At 36.2% G+C, this 22,317-nt stretch overlaps 1 protein-coding gene and 1 long non-coding RNA gene across 2 annotated transcripts in view; one reads left to right on the top strand and one right to left on the bottom strand.

The window, feature by feature from the left end:
- Window positions 1-22,317, top strand: part of PALMD (palmdelphin) — a 61,272-nt gene that overhangs the window by 10,519 nt on the left and 28,436 nt on the right. Inside the window, exon 2 of the mRNA XM_040232241.1 lies at window positions 17,232-17,312. Within this exon, the coding sequence (XP_040088175.1) occupies window positions 17,232-17,312 (81 nt within the window). The remainder of the gene's footprint in view (window positions 1-17,231; window positions 17,313-22,317) is intronic.
- On the bottom strand, window positions 407-21,418 carry LOC120856816. Its single transcript, XR_005719490.1, has 3 exons — window positions 21,337-21,418; window positions 17,824-17,834; window positions 407-417 (listed from the first exon to the last, which is right to left on the bottom strand). It is a non-coding gene; the product is annotated as an uncharacterized LOC120856816 (long non-coding RNA).

Raw genomic sequence — 22,317 nt, 5'->3', positions numbered from 1 at the left:
CATATACATGGATATGTATATATATATAACTTTATATGTATAACATATATATGTATATAATTGAATCACTTTGCTGTATACCTGAAACTAACACAACATTGTTAATTAACTATACTTAAATTTTAAAAAGAAAAAATAACAATAACAGCACCTATTCTTGTATACCGTTTAGGCTTAAAAAATAAAGATAAAATATTCATATTCATTATCTCATTTGTCCAAACAGTCCTATGAATATTTTCAAAAGTAGATGTTACCATCTCCGTTTTATAGGTTAAAAACCTAAGATCAAGGAAAGTTAAGCAATTAGTTAAATAGTGGAAAATAGCAGAATCTCTGCTCATAACATCACAATAAATTCTAAAAAACATCAAAACCACAATCTTCAACCTTGTTCAGAACTCCCTCTGTTTTTCACTCTTAATAAAAGTTTGAAATGGAGCAAAGAGAAGACTCTTTGGAGGTTCTTCTTCATTCAATCACATTTTCTAACCTAAGCTTTCTCCACTCAATCACATTTTCTAACCCAAACTTTCTTCATTTAATCACCTTTTTTAACCCAATCCTACAGTCTCTTATCCTCGTTCCCAAGCTATTAGAAGTAGAAGTGGGAAAGGAAAGAATGTAATGCCATTTCAGAAGCAGTTGTTATCACTTTAACAGTGCTGAGAAGAACCATTTTTCAGAGCACCTCATACTCTAAGCCTCTGTTACTTTCTCCCCAGCCCACTGTCGTAACAGTCTCTTCCCTTCCAACCAGGATTTCTTAAGGCAAAGACACTGTTGCATCTCTCATAGCCCCTCAACACCAGTTGAAGCACAAAAAACCATCATGAATGAATAAGTGAGTGAATAAAGATCATCAGGCTGAAAAGGGGGGAGGAACCTAATGATTGCCTGCCCAGCTAACAGATTTTTTTATTGAAGACCTGGTCACACCCTTTGATTATGCAGGGGCTTATTTTGTGTTTGTTGTGTATTCTTATTTTATTTTGTCACTATTCATTACAACAAACAGGAAAAGATAGACAAATGAATAAAAGAGTAGAACTTTAACTGAATTCTATTTAGAGATCCGTCAGAATTTGTTGTAAAGCCGGGAAACAAGAATAAGATTACTAAATAAAATGAGGTTTGGAAATTTTGTGCTTTTTAATTCACTACATAAGTACTAATGATAACTACATCCAAATCCCATGGCTAACATAAGAATTAGGGTTTTTCAAAGGTAATTTGAAATAATTGTAATCTTTGAAATACCTTTTTTGAAAGGTAATTATTTCAGAAATAATCACAGGACCAAGAGAAAACTTAGGGATTTCTTGGTCCACTTTCCCACCCCCATTACAACATGCTCAAGAGTCGCTCATCCAGCTTCTCCTTGAGCACTTCCAAAATCAAGTGGATTAATATCTCTCAAAATACCCTACTCCATTTAAGAAAACTCTCTGTGCTGTGTTCTGACCTATGTGCTGGAATCCAGTTTCCTTTAACTTCTTCCCAATCATCTTGACTCTAGTCACTGAAGCTGTATACCTTCATTTTCTTGATTTCAATCATTCCTCATATCACAGGCTCATTCTAGAAAGTGAAAGTGAATGTTGCTCAGTCATGTCCAACTCTTTGCAACCTCATGGTCTGTATAGTCCATGGAATTCTCCAGGCCAGAATACTGGAGTGGGAGAGCCTTTCCCTTCTCCAGGGGATCTTCCCAACCTAGGGATCAAACCCAATTCCCCAGCATTGCAGGCAGATTCTTTACCAGTCCATGTCACTCTTAAAATTTGGGGCTGAGAGTTGAATAGAACACTGACCTGTACAAAGCGTTTAATGCTGTATATAATCTCCCTTGTTTGGAGAATTGAATTTCTACAGATATATTTGGGAAGTGATACAGGGTATTATAAAAAGCATTATCTTTGGAATTTATAGAAAATTAGGCTTGATACCAATTCCAACATTAGACCAACCTTATGATTTGGGGACACTGATAAACTCTCTGGTCCTCGTATCAGTATCTCTAAAATTAATAGCAATTAAATTGAAAACTCAATATTCAAATATACAATGAATATACAAAAGTCAAAAGCTTCTTGAAAAACAAGTCAGAAATTGTAATGTAAAAAAGTAAGACATGACCAAGCATGCATGATGTAATGTGAAAGTAATCCATTCTTGATAGCTACATTAAAAAAAAAAAAAAACAGTTAAAGCCTAAAAATAATTTTATTTAGGAAATGTAAAGAATTTATATGAAGAAATCTTTATGTTTTATACCTACTAAGGAACTGTGCAGGATATATATAATGAAATTTTACTAAGTGATATATATGCCTAGAGAGACACACTGTTTCTTGAGGTAAAGTCTGAAGACAAAAAGGGTTGTCACATATTTTCAAATTTATTTTAAGTTTAATGCAATTCCAATCAAAATCTCTAAGGAGGCATTCTTATTCACTTCTGGTGGCACCATGAAATTGTTAAAACAGGATAATTCAGCAATCAGTAAAAGAAAACTCAGAAACTATTTTACCATTTGACCAAGAATATTATTAACAAGGAAACATACAAATACTAAAGAAAAATAAGAGATGCATATAAGATGTATTCTTAAGACATTCCTAAGATAGCAAAACCATTTCTTAGAGTATTTAGTGAAAAGTGGAATCCAGTTCAATGTCCAAAAGTAGGAATTAGCTGAATAAATACAGTGCACATATACAGGTTTGAAATATACTTGCATATATGTGTGTGTGTATATATATATATATAATGGAATAATAAGTATCCATTAAAAATAATTTAGAAGACTAATGATGTGGTTTTCATGATATATTAAGAGAAATAAGATTACAAAATGTGTAACAAACAATTCCAGCTTTATATGAGGTATAACATTTCACGTAGATGTAAACCCTATATAACAGTATCAATCTCTGATTATCTCTGGATCATGATCGTTACTATTAGGAGTAACTTTTAAAATTCTACCAGTGTATCTGAGTTTTTATTTGCTTCTTTGGCTGTTTGTTTGGTTGGCTGGTTCGTTGGTTGATAATTTTGTTTGATAGAGAGTGATGAAGCATAAGGAACCAGCTGAATTTTCCATTTAGTTTCTATCGAAATTTAACAAAATGATTGCAAAATTCAATGGGAAAAATAAAGTACTGCTACTAATCAAGACCTTTTATTGGAAAGCAATGAAGGAAAACTTGCCGAATAAAATGTTAATTTATCTCATTGGTGGTACATAGTATTAGTACCAAAATCTATAACTAAAGATACACACTGATAAACTGAAGCCAGGCCCTAGTGTACAATTTTTAAATGTGAATGATAAAATTAGCAAATAAAAAAGTAAACCAATAAGAAAGAATTATTTGATTAAGTTTCAAATTTAGTTAAAATTTGGGGGAAAATAGTTAGACCCTCAGCATTTACCATAAGTCAAAATCAATTCAGCTGGATTTAAGAGTGTTTAAAAAAACTCTTTAGAAAACTAAAAGAAAATATAGATGAATAATTACTGTATCTCAAAAAGTAAAAGATATTAAGAATATAAAAGCAAAAAGGAGGAGGAGCTTCCCAGGTGGCACTAGTGATAAAGCACCCATCTGCCAATGAAAGAGACATAGGGACAAGGGTTCATCCCTGGCTCAGGAAGATCCCAAGGAGTGGGGCATGGCAACACACTCCAGTATTCTTGCCTGGAGAATCCCCACGGACAGAGGAGCCTGGCAGGCCACGGTGCATAGGTTCACAAGGAGTTGGACAGGACTGAAATGACTTAGCACAGCACAGCACATAAGAAAAATAACTTTCAGTATTTCTAGAAACAACATAAATTTTTTAAAAAAGTAAAGGAAGCTACGTGACATTATTTACAACCAAGTATGGCAAACAAAGGGGGCTTCCCAGGTGGTGCCAGTGGTAAAGAATCTGCCTGCCAATGCAGGAGAGGCAAGAGGTGGCAAACAAAAGGCTGCTATTCTTAATTTCAAAGAACCCGTGTGTGAGTGTGTGTGTGTGTGTGTTCAGTCACTTCAGACTCTTTGTGAGGCTATAGACTATAGCCTGCTAAGCTCCTCAGTCCATAGGATTCTCCAGGCAAGAATATTGGGTTGGGTTGCCTTTTCCTTCTCCCAAAGAACTCTTTTAAATTGTTAATTAAAAAATTAATAAGCTTTACAAAAAAAAATGGACTTCCCTAGTAACTCAGCTGGTAAAGAATCCACTTCCAATGCGGGAGACTCCAGTTTGATTCCTGGGTCAGGAAGATCCACTGGAGAAGTATTCTTGGGCTTCCCTGGTGGCTTAGTTGGTAAAGAATCTGCCTGCAATGTGGGACACCTAGGTTCGATCCCTGGGTTGGGAAGATCTCCTGGTGAAGGGAATGGCTATCCACTCCAATACTCTGGCCTGAAGAATGCCATGAACTATCCATGGGATTGCAAAGAGTCCGACATGACTGAGGGACTTTCACTTTCACTTTACCAAAAAATAGGTGGACATCACGGCTTCCCTAGTGAGAAGAATCAGCCTGCAATGTGAGAAATGTGGGTTCGATCCCTGGGTCAAGATGATCCCCTGAAGAAGGAACTGGCAACCCACTCCAGTATTCTTTCCTGGGATATCCCACAGAGGAACCTGGTGGGCTATAGTCCCTGGGGTTGCAAAAGGGTCAGACATGACTTAGCAACTTAGCATCATTGCCAGGTAGTCATCACAAAAAGTTTTTACATAATTAATACAAATAGCCAAGAAAATTATACACAATATAATATTTGACCACAGTAATCTTATAAATCTCATTAAGAGATCAAAATTAGACTAATTTTGCTCTATTTATGCTGCTTAAGGATCTTTCACATATAATATTCCTATTTAATAAGAGTGAGGTAATATACAACTGCTTTGCAGAAATGTAACTTAAAATAACTTTTCACTGAAGCTTTTTACTAATCTGGAAACATCCATACCCTTTGACTAGGTAACTACATTCTAGGGACCTATTCTGAGGAAATAACTAGACAAAAGTGGTCAAAATTTTATAAACAAGGAATTTCATCATACAGCTACTTATAACAGCAAACGATTAAAAACAACCTAATGGGCGGAAAAAGGGAAACTGATTAAGCAAGTTATGCTCTTCTGAATAAAGCTGAGTTATTTTATTAATAAAATTCAATACATGAGAAATGTTCATGACAGTATTAGGCGCAAAAAGTAAAAACAAAAAAAAAAACTGCATAGGGGCCTCCTTGTGTGGTTTGTGCATGTATTTTTATAAACACAGTTATTTGTTTTAAGCATTTTGAAAAAATATTGGAATAAGATGTACCAAAATGTAGATAGTAGTTATTTCTAAAGTAGTGGGATTATGGGAGATTTTTATATTTTTCGTTAAAGCTGTCTAGATTTTTCAAACATTCAAACATGCAATTAACATCCTATAAGTTTCATAGTTCACCTTTATTAATAATAAAATTAATCATTAATTTGGGTTCCTCGTTCCTAACAGACAAGATGTTTGAAATCTTGCCTTGGTCATCTTTTATTTCATTGCTTCCCAAATCTGGCTGTTCGTTAAAGTCATCTGGAGCAGTTTTTAGCAACAAGTCATCCATTGCACCCCCACTTCACCCTTGAAATCTCTGGCTCAAAGAATTAGCTCAATATGTTTATGTTTACTTGCTTATTGGGCTTGGTTTTATTTTTCTATCTCTATAGTTTAAAAAAAAAGTTAGGACAATCACTTTTAAATAAGTATTCCTCTCTGTTCACATTTACACAATTTTAGCAAAGAAAAAAATAAATTTTGTCCAAAGTCATGCTGAAACCAAGATATACTGAATTCTCATGGTCTAGATACCTATGCTCCTCAGTTGCTTTACCTGCATAACAGGAATAAACATGGTCCCTACTTCCTGGAAACTTAGGGAAAATTATACTGTAAAAACCATACTGGAAAAACCATAGCCTTGACTAGATGGACATTTGTTGACAAAGTAATGTCTCTGCTTTTGAATATGCTGTCTAGGTTGGTCATAACTTCCCTTCCAAGGAGTAAGCGTCTTAATTTCATGACTGCGATCACCATCTGCAGAGATTTTGGAGTCCCCTAAAATAAAGTCAATGGCACCCCACTCCAGTACTCTTGCCTGGAAAATCCTGTGGACAGAGGAGCCTGGTAGGCTGCAGTCCATGGGGTCGCTAAGAATAGGATATGACTGAGCGACTTCACTTTCACTTTTCACTTTCATGCATTGGAGAAGGAAATGGCAACCCACTCCAGTGTTCTTGCCTGGAGAATCCCAGGGACGGGGGAGCCTGGTGGGCTGCCGTCTATGGGGTCGCACAGAGTCGGACACGACTGAAGTGACTTAGAAGCAGCAAAATAAAGTCAGCCACTGTTTCCCCTGTTTCCCCATGTATTGGCATGAAGTGATGAGACCGGATGTCACGATTTTAGCTTTTTGAATGTTGAAATTTAAGACAATTTTTTCACTCTCCTCTTTCACTTTCATCAAGAAGCTCTTCAGTTCTTCTTCACTTTCTGTCACCCTGCTTTTTTAACTTATATGCACAGTACATCATGAGAAATGCTGAGCTGGAGGAAGCACAAGCTAGAATCAAGATTGCTGGGAGAAATATCAATAACTTCAGATATGCAGATGACACCACCCTTATGGCAGAAAGTGAAGAGGAACTAAAGAGCCTCTTGAAGAAAGTGAAAGAGGAGACTGAAAAAGTTGGCTTAAAACTCAATAAACAGCTAATCATCATCATCTGCAGTTCTTAAAAACTTAAGCAAAAGAAATACTTTTAAATGTTTTTTTAATAATCAAATATTATCTCTTAGATGTTCCTTGTCTAAATACAAGACTGTTTAATAATTCATTCTACAACTTTGAAAAAGGATTAATCAATACATTTAACAGTCTTTAAATATTCCTAATTCACCTTTGTCTCTGTTCAAAAAACTGAGTCACGTATACCTATGACTAACTCATGTTGATGTATGGCAGAGGCCAACATAATATTGTGATGCAATTTTCCTTCAATTAAAAATAAATAAGTTTAGGGAAAAAAATAGGTCATATGCCACCTTCAGCCTTCTGATGTCTCTTCACTTCACCTAGATTCCAAGACTATTTGACATTTTCCTGTTGTGTCTATAAATGTTTCTGCTCCCTGAATTGAAACCCATCAGAGTCTGAGCAGCTATGTCTTCAGTGGTTTATTTCCTCTTGGGCTTTGAGTTTCCTTTAAGCATATTTATTCTACAATTTCCAGGATCAAGATTATTCTCCTTAGTCCAAAAAAAAAAAAAAAGTAGTAAAATAGGAGTGAAGTAGTTCTAGTTTATCTCTGTCTTGCTAATATTACACTGTGTATCTCAGCAGTAGTCTTTTTGCTCTCAACATAACTTTTTATATAATTTATTTTTACACACATGCTTTTTGTACCCTTAGTGTTTCCCACATCTTCTCATCCCCCTGCATCTGAACCTTATTTACACTGTTACAAATGGGTAACCACCTGTTCATCTGTATTCTTGGTTTCATGAACTTTGGGGAAGCTCCCAGTAAAAAAAGTGTTTAGTTTGGTTTTGTTTAGTTTTCCTTCTACTTGAGATCATTTTTAATTGTGAATCAATATTTCCATTTGTAAATTGCCTATGCTTCATGATCTATGGCTCCTCCTGAAATGTTTGACTCTTTTTCAACAAATTTTTACAATGATTTTTCAAGAATTTTTTTCAAGAATTTTAAAAATCTACTTTCACTGAAGTGTAGTAAACCTGTAACTATGCTCAGTATTCTTTTCTGTGAATATTGGGTTAGGGCATCCCTTTCCTTCAAGGTTACTATTATCTGCACTTCACAAGTAAGTTCTGCATTGTTGATAGTATTTAAATCCAAACAATTAGCTTCTATTATTGTTCTTTGACACCTTAAATAATGAAAATATCAGCAAATATAGTCATGAAGTTATAAGATACTGCTACCAGAATGAATCTGAAACCATTTGCCTAACTGAATTGGTCCAATTCACCAAGTTCTATTATCAATAATATCTCATTGGTCCCCAAATAAACTTCCATATGGATTCCATTCCTCCAATACCCTTAAATGAAGATGCTTCATAAGGCTCTGTCTTTAGCTGTCCCTTACTTTTCATAAATATATCTCTTGTCATGCTTTGAGATAGTCTCCTAGTCTCAGCTATCGCTTCCAAAACTCTTGCATATTTATCTCTATTTCTCACTTCTGATCTCTCTTCATCTAACATTTCAACTACCAGCCATATTACTCCACCTAGTTTTCCCTAAGACACCTCAAACTTGCTGTGAACCACCATCTTTCCTCCCAAACTCTCTTTTCCTGAAGTACCTATTTCAGTTAATGATTCTACTCTCCTCTCAGTCACCTGGGCATCAAAGACTTGTACTCCCATTTGACCTCTTCCTCTCCTGCATCCATACATTATCAGTTGCCAAGTCCTGCTAATTTTAACTCCTTGGTATCTCTGACATCCACACCTCCTGTAACCTCTTGTTCCAGCTCTCTTGATTTTATGTATGAGTTGTAAATGATTATCCCCTTCAAGTTGTCCTCCTTCAATATCTACACAATCAGGCTATTTTAAACTTCTTAAAATGTAGTTTAAACTCTATCATTCCTTTCCCTCTGAAAATCTTTCATTACTCTCTATCTCAACATGTAAATTAATTCTAAACTTCATGCCCTGCCTTTCAGTATTTTCTATTGAGGATTTATCTTCATTTCTTTTTCTTATTTTATTTCCCACTACTCTCTGTTCAGCAATTTAGTTTCCAGACTTTTTATTTCAAATAATGTCCCAATTTTCTACATCAGGCCTTTGCTCACAATGAGCTTGAATGCCTTTTCTCCCCGCCCTCCAGTGCCCTGGCAACTACCCAAAGTATTATTTTATTTGGATGCTTCTTAAAAGCCTCTCCTAACCATATCATGATCTAGATAGCATCACTTCTTGTCTCACCTCAACTCTCACCATACCTCACTTGTGCCTTAGTGATGACATTTATCACTTTATTTCTTATAGGTCCCTGCACAAATGATTTTCCTTCTTTAGGACATGTAACTGCCTTGGTGAAAGTATTTACTCCTGAGTAATCTTCAAACATTGAACAACTCTTAGCATTGCCTTGACAAAAGCATTTGTACAGAAGTCACTAACTATTGAATAAATTAAAAATTTAATAACTCAGGACCAATCCTGCCATCTTGATAGATTCAAGCATTTAAGAATATTAGCTAATTGTTAATCAGTAATACTTCTAAAATACTCACACTCTTATATATCAGGATACTTTTATCAAGTATGTGATTGCAATAATATCAATGCATCATAGATGGTTGCAACAGCTATATAGCTGTATATGCTAAATAAATTTTCAAAACAGTTAAGATGGAGGCCTTTATAGATTTGAAATTTGTGGGTGTCAGCTGCTAAAATATTCCAATTTAGATAGCTGAACATCTAGGCAATTGTTCATTGAACAAATGTCTTTATTAGTTGAACACTGGAGAAGTAAACAGTAATAAGTTATTCATATTGGTTAACATCAATAAATATTGATGTGTTGGATTATGATAGGTGTATCTAGAGATGCTTAAGTTTCTGGGGAAATTCTTGGAAGCAGATGGCATTTCACATCTATTAATGTGTGTTCCATGATAATCTGAGAAGCAATTATCTGACTGTAATAACTTTTGGTATAGTAACAATAAAACTACATGACATCTTAAGCTTAACTTATAGTTTCAGTTCAGTTCAGTTCAGTCGTTCAGTCATAGCAGACTCTGTGACCCCATGAACCACAGCATGCCATTCCTCCCTGTCCATCACCAACTCCCAGAGTTTATGCAAACTCAGGTCCATCAAGTCGGTGATGCCATCCAACCATCTCATCCTCTGTCGTCCCCTTCTCCTCCTGTCCTCAATCTTTCCCAGCATCAGGGTCTTTTCAGATGAGTCAGTTCTTCACATCAGGTGGGCAAAGTATTCGAGTTTCAGCTTCAACATCAGTCCTTCCAGTGAACACCCAGGACTGATCTCCTTTAGGATGGACTGGTTGGATCTCCTTGCAGTCCAAGGGACTCTCAAGAGTCTTCTCCAACACCACAGTTCAAAAGCATCTCCTGTGCTCAGCTTTCTTCATAGTCCAACTCTCACATCCATACATGACTACTGGAAAAACCATAGCCTTGACTAGATGGACCTTTGTTAGCAAATGTCTCTGCTTTTGAATATGCTATCTAGGTTGGTCATAACTTTCCTTCCAAAGAGTATGCATCTTTTAATTTCATGGCTGCAATCACCATCTGCAGTGATTTTGGAGCCCAAAAAATGAAGTCAGCCACTGTTTCCACTGTTTCCCATCTATTTGCCATGAAGTGATGGGACCAGTTGCCATGATCTTCATTTTCTGAATGTTGAGTTTTAAGCCAACTTTTTTTTTTTTTTTACTGCTTTGGTGTTTGTTTGTTTTTTTTAATTTTACTTTTACTTTATTTTACTTTACAATACTGTATTGGTTTTGCCATACATTGACATGAATCCACCACGGGTGTATACGAGCTCCCAATCCTGAATCCCCCTCCCACCTCCCACCCCACATCATCTCTCTGGATTATCCCCATGCACCAGCCCCAAGCATCCTATATCCTGTATCGAACACAGACTGGCACTTCGTTTCTTACATGATAGTATACATGTTTCAATGCCATTCTCCCAAATCATCCCACCCTTTCCCTCTCCCTCAGAGTCCAAAAGTCCGTTCTATACATCTGTGTCTCTTTTGCTGTCTCGCATACAGGGTCATCATTACCATCTTTCTAAATTCCATATATATGTGTCAGTATACTGTATTGGTGTTTTTCTTTCTGGCTTACTTCACTCTGTATAATCAGCTCTAGTTTCATCCATCTCATTAGAACTGATTCAAATGTATTCTTTTTAATGGCTGAGAAATACTCCATTGTGTATATGTACCACAGCTTTCTTATCCATTCATCTGCTGATGGACATCTAGGTTGTTTCCATGTCCTGGCTATTATAAACAGTGCTGCAATGAACATTGGGGTACATGTGTCTCTTTCAATTCTGGTTTCCTCGGTGTATATGCCCAGCAGTGGGATTGCTGGGTCATAAGGCAGCTCTATTTGCAATTTTTTAAGGAATCTCCACACTGTTTTCCATAGTGGTTGTACTAGTTTTCATTCCCACCAACAGTGTAAGAGGGTTCCCTTTTCTCCACATGCTCTCCAAGCATTTATTGCTTGTAGACTTTTGGATTGCAGCCAATCTGACTGGTGTGAAATGGTACCTCATTGTGGTCTTGATTTGCATTTCTCTGATAATGAGTGATGTTGAGCATCTTTTCATGTGTTTGTTAGCCATCCGTATGTCTTCTTTGGAGAAATGTCTATTTAGTTCTTTGGCCCATTTTTTGATTGGGTCGTTTATTTTTCTGGAATTGAGCTGCAGGAGTTGCTTGTATATTTTTGAGATCAGTTGTTTGTCAGTTGCTTCATTTGCTATTATTTTCTCCCATTCGGAAGGCTGTCTTTTCACTTTGCTTATGTTTTCCTTTGTTGTGCAGAAGCTTTTAATTTTAATTAGATCCCATTTGTTTATTTTTGCTTTTATTTCCAGAATTCTGGGAGGTAGATCATAGAGGATCCTGCTGTGGTTTATGTCGGAGAGTGTTTTGCCTATGTTCTCCTCTAAGAGTTTTATAGTTTCTGGTCTTACATTTAGATCTTTAATCCATTTTGAGTTTATCTTTGTGTGCGGTGTTAGAAAGTGATCTAGTTTCATTCTTTTACAAGTGGTTGACCAGTTTTCCCAGCACCACTTGTTAAAGAGATTGTCTTTACTCCATTGTATATTCTTGCCTCCTTTGTCAAAGATAAGGTGTCCATATGTGTGTGGATTTATCTCTGGGCTTTCTATTTTGTTCCATTGATCTATATGTCTGTCTTTGTGCCAATACCATACTGTCTTGATGACTGTGGCTTTGTAGTAGAGCCTGAAGTCAGGCAAGTTGATTCCTCCAGTTCCATTCTTCTTTCTCAAGATTGCTTTGGCTATTCGAGGTTTTTTGTATTTCCATACAAACTGTGAAATTATTTGTTCTAGTTCTGTGAAAAATACCGCTGGTAGCTTGATAGGGATTGCATTGAATCTGTAGATTGCTTTGGGTAGTATACTCATTTTCACTATATTGATTCTTCCAATCCATGAACATGGTATATTTCTCCATCTATTAGTGTCCTCTTTGATTTCTTTCATCAGTGTTTTATAGTTTTCTATGTATAGGTCTTTAGTTTCTTTAGGTACATATATTCCTAAGTATTTTATTCTTTTCATTGCAATGGTGAATGAAATTGTTTCCTTAATTTCTTTTTCTACTTTCTCATTATTAGTGTATAGGAATGCAAGGGATTTCTGAGCGTTGATTTTATATCCTGCAACTTTACTATATTCATTGATTAGCTCTAGTAATTTTCTGGTGGAGTCTTTAGGATTTTCTATGTAGAGGATCATGTCATCCGCAAACAGTGAGAGTTTTACTTCTTCTTTTCCAATTTGGATTCCTTTTATTTCTTTTTCTGCTCTGATTGCTGTGGCCAAAACTTCCAGAACTATGTTGAATAGTAGCGGTGAAAGTGGGCACCCTTGTCTTGTCTCTGACTTTAGGGGAAATTAAGCCAACTTTTTCACTCTCCTCTTTCACTTTCATCAAGAGGCTCTTTAGTTCTTCACTTTCTTCCATAAGTGTGGTGTCATCTGCATGTCTAAGGTTATTGATATTTCTCCTGGCAATCTTGATTCCAGCTTGCACTTCATCCAGCCCAGCGTTTCTCATGATGTACTCTCCATATAGGTTAAACAGGCAAGGTGACAATATACAGCCCTGATGTTCTCCTTTTCCTATTTGGAACCAGTCTATTGTTCCATGTCCAGTTCTATCTGTTGCTTCCTGACCTGCATACAGTTGCTCAAGAGGCAGGTCAGGTGGTCTGGTATTATAGTTTACCCTGCCATAATGAAACTAAACTGTTACCATATTACTTTTCAGTAATGCTTATAGATCTTCATGAAATTTGGCAAAAGGATAATAATTTGCAGTTGATGAATATCTTATGAAGAAAATGTACTCATATCTTAAAATAGAGTCATGCCTATAACATTAGAAAATTACCTTCTTAACTACCTACACTGACATGAGAAAGGCATCACATTACCTCTGAGTGACAAAACATTGGGATTCCTTAGCAACTCTTCTATAAGCACCCTGTTGCCGAAACACTTCAGATGCCCTGCCTCTACACACAGCTTTCATTATGTTATTACTAACCCAGGATGAAATGGCCAGCACAAACTGGCTACCAGCAGGGGTGGGCAATCATTGCTGGGTTCAGCAGTCATGGTCATACATACATAGTGTGCTCTTCTCTAGGGCTGTCCATGGAGAGAGGGGGACAGCTCCACACCAGCATGCAGGGAACTGAAAGTGTATGTATGCCTTTCTAATGAGAAGCCCCTCCAGGACTGGCTGTCCTGGCACTGCCAACACACCTCAGTGGTTCACAATAGACAGGACAACTGGGGAAGCTGACTAATTTCCCACTCAGGGAAATAATGTAGTGAATTAGCTAAGAGGCTGAACTCGAATTGCCTGGGTTCAAATCTTGGCTCTGCCACGGTGGTGTTTTTAGTCATTAAGTCATGTCCAGCTCTTTGTGATGGCAGAGACTGTAGCTTGCCAGTTTCCTCTGTGGAAGGGATTTCCCAGCAAAAATACTGTAGTAGGTTGCCATTTCCTTCTCCGGGGGATCTTCCCCACCCAGGGATCAAACTTGCATCTCCTGCATTTGCAGGCTGATTCTTTACCACTGAGCCACCAGGCACCAGCTGTGAGAACTTGGATTGGTTAATTAATCTCTGGAAACTTCTATTTCCTCTTCTATAAAATGAAAATTATTACACTATGTCTTTGTTATCATAACTAGTAAGTGTAATATTATTATATCTCTGTTATTATGACTATTAAGTGAAATAGTGCCTGAAAAATACTTACCCAAATGTTTGGCACAATAAGTTTAAAATATTACTAAGATTTGCTCAATAACAGTTTCAAGATATAGTGAAGAATTGACTCAAAGAGATCTTCACAGTTTTTACTCCTAAACAACCAGATTTCATCCAAATATACAAGTGAATCTGAAAACCCAGGCTTGTTGCCAAGCTCTTTTTTTTTCTTCAAAAGAACTGCTCATGAAGTTAAAAAAAAAAAAAAACATACTGATAAGGTCATATACGCTTCTTACACACAAAGAGAAACACGGCATATATTTGGACAGCAATGTACGTTCAAATGAATTCTGTTACATTCAATAAATGTACCTGAATTTATATATCAAAAAGGAGTTTTTATCTTCAAAGGAGTTACACCAGGAAGCCATGCACTTGTTTCCATATTGCTGCCAAATATTTTTGGAGCTCTTCTTTCTAAATTACCTTCTCAGCCTGTTTCAAATTCCTTTAGAGGTCTTTATTGGCAACAAATGTTTACTTTTGGGAGTTTTCCATTTTGAAAGCAGATTTAGCATCAATTTTTATAAATAAGATGGAGGATAATGTCACCTCTGGTCAAAAAATAAGGAAATATGGGCCTTTTTGCATGGCTTGTAAAATATCTCAAACAATTCCAGACAGGAAAGTTCTAAAGCATTTCAAACCAGTGGAACAATTATCAGAGTTAATGTGTTGCTTTCTGTGTGATTAATAGGTTATGTGTTTATTTACTTAATTTTATTAAACAAATACTTATGGAACACTATGTGTCAAGCATTGTTTTTGGAGCTTTTGCATATATTCGCTCCATTAAGGCTCATGTCTTAGGCCGTATGTACCCTCACTACCTCCATTTTACAGATAAAGGCAATGAGGCATTAAGTTAAGGATTTTGTCCCAGGATGCATAGCTAGTAAATGGCAGAGCCAGAAACTGAAGCCAGGCTTTCTACTTAGTATCAGGCTATATCTTTTAAAAAGTACAACTTCTGTGTATCAACAGTTTTGCTCTCTGGGGTTTTAAGGTATTGTAGTTTAAACTTGTGACTTGCATTTCTCTAATAATTAGAGATGTTGAGCATCTTTTCATGTGCTTTTTAACCATCTGTGTGGCTGCTTTGGAGAAATATCTATTTAGATCTGCCCATTTTTCAGTTGGGTTGTTGCTTTTTTTGATATTGCATTAGCTGTTTTGTATATTTTGGAGATTAATTCTTTGTTGGTTGCTTTGTTTGCAAATAGTTTCTCCCATTCTGAGGGCTGTCTATTTGTTTTATTTATTATTTCCTTTTCTGTGCAAAAGCTTTTAAGTTTAATTAGGTCCCATTTGTTTGGTTTTATTTGTATTACTTAAGAGGGGAATCAAAAAAGATCATGCTGTGATTTATACAGAGTTCTACCTATGCTTTCCTCTAATAGTTTTTATGGCCTTACCTTTATATCTTTAATCCATTTTGATTTTATTTTGTGTATGATGTTGCTGCTGCTGCTGCTAAGTCACTTCAGTCGTGTTCAACTCTGTGCGACCCCATAGACGGCAGCCCACCAGGTTCCCCCGTCCCTTGGATTCTCTAGGCAAGAACACTGGAGTGGGTTGCCATTTCCTTCTCCAATGCAGGAAAGTGAAAAGTGAAAGTGAAGTCGCTCAGTCATGCCCGACTTCGCGACCCCATGGACTGCAGCCTACCAGGCTCCTCATCCATGGGATTTTCCAGGCAAGAGTACTGGAGTGGGTTGCCATTGCCTTCTCCAGTATGATGTTAGGGTATGTTCTAAACTGGTACAGCCACCATACACCAAAACAGTATGGAGGTTCCTTAAAAAACTAAAAAGTGCTACCATATGACCCAGCAATGTCACTCTTGGGCATGTATCTGGAGAAAATCATAATTTAAAAAGATACATGCACCCCAATGTTCATTGCAGTACTATTTACAATAGCAAGGTTATAGAAGCAACCTAAATGTCCATCAGCAGAGAAATGGGTAAAGAAGATGTGGTACATACATACAGTGGAATATTACTCAGCTAGTAAAAGGAACATTATAATGCCATTTGCTGCAACATGGATGGACCTAGAAATTGTTATACTGAGCGAAGTAAGACAGAGAAATAAAAATATGATATTGCTTGTATGTGGAGTCTAAAACAAGCCTACAGATGAACTTATCTACAAAACACAAATAGAGGTACAGATGTAGAAAATAATCTTATGGTTACCAACTATAAGGAAGTAGGGACAAACTCTCCTTTGGGATTGGGATTGACACATACACACAACTATATATAAAACAGATAACTAATAAGGGACCTACTGTGTAGCACAAGAAACTGTTGAATACTCTATAATGATCTACATAGGAAAAGAATCTAAAAAACAAAAGAATGGGTATATATATACATATATAACAGATTCACTTTGCTGTACACATGAAACTAACACAACATTGTACATCAATTATACCCAATAAAAATTAAAAATAAGAAACGTGGTGAAAGATACTATATCTCTCCATGAATTTTTTTAACCTCTGCTAGAAGTCCTTAGTGTTAACATGCATTATCTGATCTTCTTTTCCCTCTCTCTTCCCATAGCAACGTTTACAGGAGGAAACAGTCACATTTTCTAGCTCCCTAATGTTCTAATGCTCTGTAGGCTATCCTGTTTTCACACATAAGCAGCTCTTTTACCCAGCAGCTTCTTCAGTCTTGCGCCAAGAACGCTGTCTCTCCTCACAATATTTCCTCATGCTTATTTCAAAACTCCCACCTTAAAATTCATAGTTTCCATCGCATCATTCCATAGCTCAATCTTGCTAGACTCAATGGGGAATATAGAAAAGATGAAGGGGGAAGGAAAGTCATTAAAATATTTTTAAATGCTCTTTGAAAAAGCTCTTTATATCATTTTCCATCAGTAAGATGCTTTGCATATCTCACTTCACTTTCTTTTGCTTTGAAATAAGGGTTTCCAAAGCAGCTTCATACCAATGCCAAGAGCATACCACTGGCCAGCCATTCAATAATGACAACATCCCCAGGAAACATACTTAAGCAAATTAAAAAAAACTGATCATGCTGGAATATTTTTTATTTCAGGATAAAAGAAAAATACAGGAAGAAATCTCACAGAAGCGTCTGAAAATAGAGGAAGAAAAATTAAAGCACCAGCATTTGAAGGTAACCTATGACTTTAACTTCATTTCAGTGATTCTGATTCAAATATTCTAATTGCACTCAAAATTCAATAGTAAAGATGCTTTAAGGAAGGAAAAAAATCCCAACAGACTTATACTAACACTTTAAGAACCATAGGGGAAGAACAACAAGCTAGTATTATTTGCATAGGAGACTAACACCTTCTGGCAAATGTGGAAAATTGAAAATATGGCTTTATTACTTTTATCCTTTATTACTGCATTTCCTCATTTTCTTGGTAACCTTAAGAATTCAGTCTTAACACTTTGGCCCTAAGTAGAGTCTTGCTTATTATCCATTGGGAGTGGATCCAGCTGGGAAGTTCCTTTTGAAATCAATGAAAGGCCAGCCTTTACCCAGGGGGTGTAAAGAATAATTGTCTGGCCTGCTCAAGGACATTCACATTTAAGAGTTCAGTGCAGAGGACTCAGTGTTGTCTGAGTGTGGTTCAAGGTACTGTTTATTTTGTTTTGACAAAACATGAGATCATAACCAAAAATAAATCTCCATTTTTAAAATCAGACCTTACATCTTTCAGGGTGTGGTCATTTTGTAATAAAAGCACATTGAGTCTCAACATTTTATTATGTAGCTTAGTCACAGGATGCAACCCAATGACAAACAGGAGCTCCTGTGAACAGGCCTAAGCAGGAAACTATTTATCTGGCAGCACTTCTATCAGTGGACATAATAAGTCCCTCAATGAAACAGTGCCACATATTCATGGGGTCTACAGTCTTTTGCTAAGCTTGTTGAATTCTGCTAAATCCATCTTTCTGATGGATCAAGTAATCACCTCTTGAGAGAAGAGATACAATTTAAGATTCCAGTTAGCTTCATTTCTCTGGACTCTGTTTGCTTCTTCACTCTTATACAAATTAACATTTCCAATGTTTGATGAATAATTTCAAAGTATAGTCAGCCTACTATCCTTACAGTATGTCACATTGAGTTTACCTGAGTAGGAGATATAGTCAAGAAATTCAATGTGTACTCCCAGAAAAATCAATGAAATAACAGATTTTACCAAGTTACCTTGGTACAAGTCAAATGAAGTCAAAAAAATATATACAACAATATTTGAGATAGGCAATTTCTAACTGCAAAATCTTTTTTCCTCTCTGTCTCCCTCTCTCTCTCTCTCTCTCTCAAACACACACACACACACGTATTTTGTATCTTACAGTGAACTAATTACTGTTTCTGAGTAATTTCTATCCTTGCAGAATGGGTAGCCAAACATCAGAAGAGTTCACATTAGGAGAAAAGGTTAATATATCTCCTTTGTTCATTGTAGGAAGTAAATTTCACACAGGAAAGCTCTAACACACTGAGAGGTCCATTTCTGAGCTGATGCTTCATTTCAATACTGAACCAAAAAAAAAAAAATCTGAAAAGTAATCTATAATCTTCTCTATAGGTTTGCCTTCTGGAACCCAGGAGATCTCCTCTAATACAATTCAGTCATCAAAGCATGTTTTATGCTTTGGACTGCAGTACACAGCTGTGCAGATTGTATACTGTGTAAAGATACCTGAGAGACGGGGGTGCTGAAATCCTGCACAGTTCCTTGGAACTGTGCACCCTAGCATAGGGCTGCTTCTGTCTGGACGAAGTTTCTTTCTCTCTGCACACAACTGCAGTCCACCTTCCCAAGCCGTGCACTGACCTAGCCAGGAAGGAGTGGGGAGCTGTACCATTTCCTAATTTGCATGTTCATGCCTTAGAGAACAGTAGTGGCCCTGAAAGTTTCAGCCCTTCTGCTTGCAACTTAGTGGGAAACTCAAGGTTAAATAAATAATTAGGACAAGTTAAATGATTTTTTTTTAATTTAAACATAAGTATAAACAGCAATTTTTTAATCTGGGGTGGTCAAAAAATGTTCTGTTAAAGGTATGGGATTTAACCTGAGTCTTAACAGATAAATAAAAGGTCTTTTGGTCAATAAGCATTTATTAAACAAGCACCTATTATGTGCAAAGCACTAAGCTGAGCATTAAGAATATAAAATATGTGTGATCTGCACCCTTAAAATGGTAACAGACACCTGAACTGATAATGACATTTATAATTTATACTGTGATGAACACTATATTTGAGGCATCAACTGCAAAGGGAACATAGAGAGAGTGGCTGTTCCAGCAATCATATTCTTCCAAGTTCTGCAGAAAGTGGTTGGCTATTCCAAACAGCAACTAGGCATAATTCCACAACAGGATTCAAAAATGTGCAGAAGTATTTTAAAAATTGATTCTAAAATATGTTCACCAAGTCAAAAAAGCTCTGTTGGCTTCAGCAATTACCAGTCTTTCATTTTCTTCTTCATCTACTTGTCTCCATTCCAGTGACCATCCTTAGCACTTTCTTGGTTGCAAATTATTTCATTAGACTTCAGCAACCCATTTTTAAAAAGACAAATGTAAATATTTTCAAAGTGCTCCTTCTGTATCAACAGCACACACACACTTCAAAAGAGTTGTGGGAATTCACTCTAATATCCTATCGGTCCGGAACTTGACATTCATACCAATGACTTTCTTGAAAGGGAGTTTCCAGGGCCATTATCAGCATTCTCACATTCAAACACTCCTGAGGCTTGTTCACTATGTATCATCTTGCTTAGTATCATGATCACAATCTCACGCCACCTAGAAACACACTAACCTAAGCATACTCAACCTAGAAAACTTTTCTTATCTGGAAGTCTATTTAAATCATGGTATAAAAAACTAATTTATTCCTAAAGTCTCTGTAACTGCTGTGTAGAATATAGAAGTGCTGGGAAAAAATTGCCAAAAGATTTACTACATGCATGTCACTTATATTTTCATTTAGTTACTATAGATTTTGATCCTGAATGTCATTGCTGTGAAATAGATTTTATTCTATTCATCAGCCTCACAGACTGAAGTGTAAGTCTAAATTGTGACATAAAAGAAAAAAAACTGTTGTGATTACAATTTGTACCATATCATGTTGATTGCCCATCCAAATTACATATTTTATATTTAGATGCAAAAAATTCTCTGCCAGAGTTAAATAATTCCTGAATTATGAATGAAGTTTTTAAGGGTAAAATTAAAATTACTTTTAGTCCTAACCAGACTGAGAACCATGAATGTAGCCCAAGATAACCTAATTCTGTCACAGGAACCATTCACCACCCTCTGTAACTTGGCATCATGAGACCATCCCATCTGAGTATTTCTTATAGTGATGTGGAGGTAATTGACTGAAACTATCCTTATAGGTGGTTTGTAAGAACTGTAATTTACTTTGATGGTTGTCATCTATCTTCTTTACTGTGCATTAGCTATCATCATACTTCATCAAATAAAAATAAACTAAAATCAAGGTAAATTCTTAAGTGCTTATATACTCAGATTTTCTTGACATATTATCAAGAGATAAATCTTGACCTTTATTAATAATACTTACTGTGTCTGTGGGAACATATTTTTATAAACAACTAAACAACTATAATTAAGGGAAAAGATAACATTGGGAGAAAGAATCTGGCTACAAATTGCAATAATACAAACTGCTCTTACAGGGTGTGTTATCCACATCCAATTGCTTAAAACTTTGAAAAAGCCAACACAAATATGATGATCTGGGGTGAGGTTATTATTGATTTAATAATAGGCTCTATAGGCTATTATAACCTCTATAGGCTTCCAGGCCCTCTCACTGTTTCAACTAGAACAGACCACATTTCATCTACTCTGTAAACTGTAATTCCAAATAATATGTATTTGCAATCAGTATAATTTTTTAATGTCCTTTTGTAACTATATAACCCAATCAACTTGTTTAAATTTCTTTTAAATTCAGAGATATTTGTAATCCAGTTGTATTAATTCTAGTATTAAAAAAAATTCTTCTTACTTGCTTTCATTCTAATCATGGTGTTAGAGAAAGAAGTCTCAAAATAATAAGGAAAATTCTCATTCTTCTCTCCTCACCATTTTAGACACAGTACGTTCCCAGGAAACAATCATTGAACAAATAATTTTAAAGTGGATTAGATATATAGTGATAACACTTTTCTTCAGGGAGAAAAAGAGAAACTGAAACTCTTTGAAAATAATATTTAACAGGTTTTGCTTGAGACATGGACAAGAAGCTAGCTAAAACTTCTCTGAAATGTATAGGTCTTCTTCATTTGCTTTGTCTTCTGAAGCTCAAGTCCAGGAATGTAATTCTTTCATGCAAATTCAAGGAGACTTTTTTCCATCTGATGAAACATAAATCTTTTTTGTTTTGTTCAAGTTGACAGGAGTTCAACTCACCAATATTTAAACATATTTATGAATTTTGTGGATTATATTATTGGGACAAGTAGGGGGCTGAACTGAAGGGATATCTAGAACCTAAAGAGGTTCTCAGAAAAAAGAAAGGATGCTGGGTAGGTAAAACAATAAATGTCAACCACAGAGACTATCACTGAATTAGTTTAAGATACAATAAAGGAAAGGAAAGTGAAATCATTCAGTCATGTCCGACTCTTTGCCACCCCATGGACTGTAGCCTACCAGGCTCCTCAATCCATGGAATTTTCCAGGCAAGAGTACTGGAGTGGGTTGCCATTTCCTTCTCCAGGGGATCTTCTCAACCCAGGGATTGAACCCAGGTCTCCCGCATTGCAGGCAGATGCTTTACCATTTGAGCCACCAGGGAAGTCCTTTCTAGAGAGATGATATGGGGTGGAAGGTGGGAGGGGGATTCAGGATTGGGAGCTTGTATACACCTGTGGTGGATTCATGTCATTGTATGGCAAAACCAATACAGTATTGTAAAGTAAAATAAAGTAAAAATAAAATTAAAAAAAAAAAGATACAAAGCCATCTCTTGTTTTGCCCACTAATTAAATTAATTCCACAAAAGTGTTTTTTTGTTTTTTTTTTTGAGCAGTCACTGTGTATTGTCACTGGGATACCTAGCAAATGGCTTCAAGGAACTTGTTACTTTGACATCAGATATGCAT

This window comes from Oryx dammah, unplaced genomic scaffold, assembly GCF_014754425.2.
Source record: "Oryx dammah isolate SB20612 unplaced genomic scaffold, SCBI_Odam_1.1 HiC_scaffold_28, whole genome shotgun sequence".
NCBI lineage: Eukaryota > Metazoa > Chordata > Mammalia > Artiodactyla > Bovidae > Oryx > Oryx dammah.
Note: the sequence above shows the minus strand (reverse complement) of the source record. Positions and strands in the feature narration are given on the sequence as shown.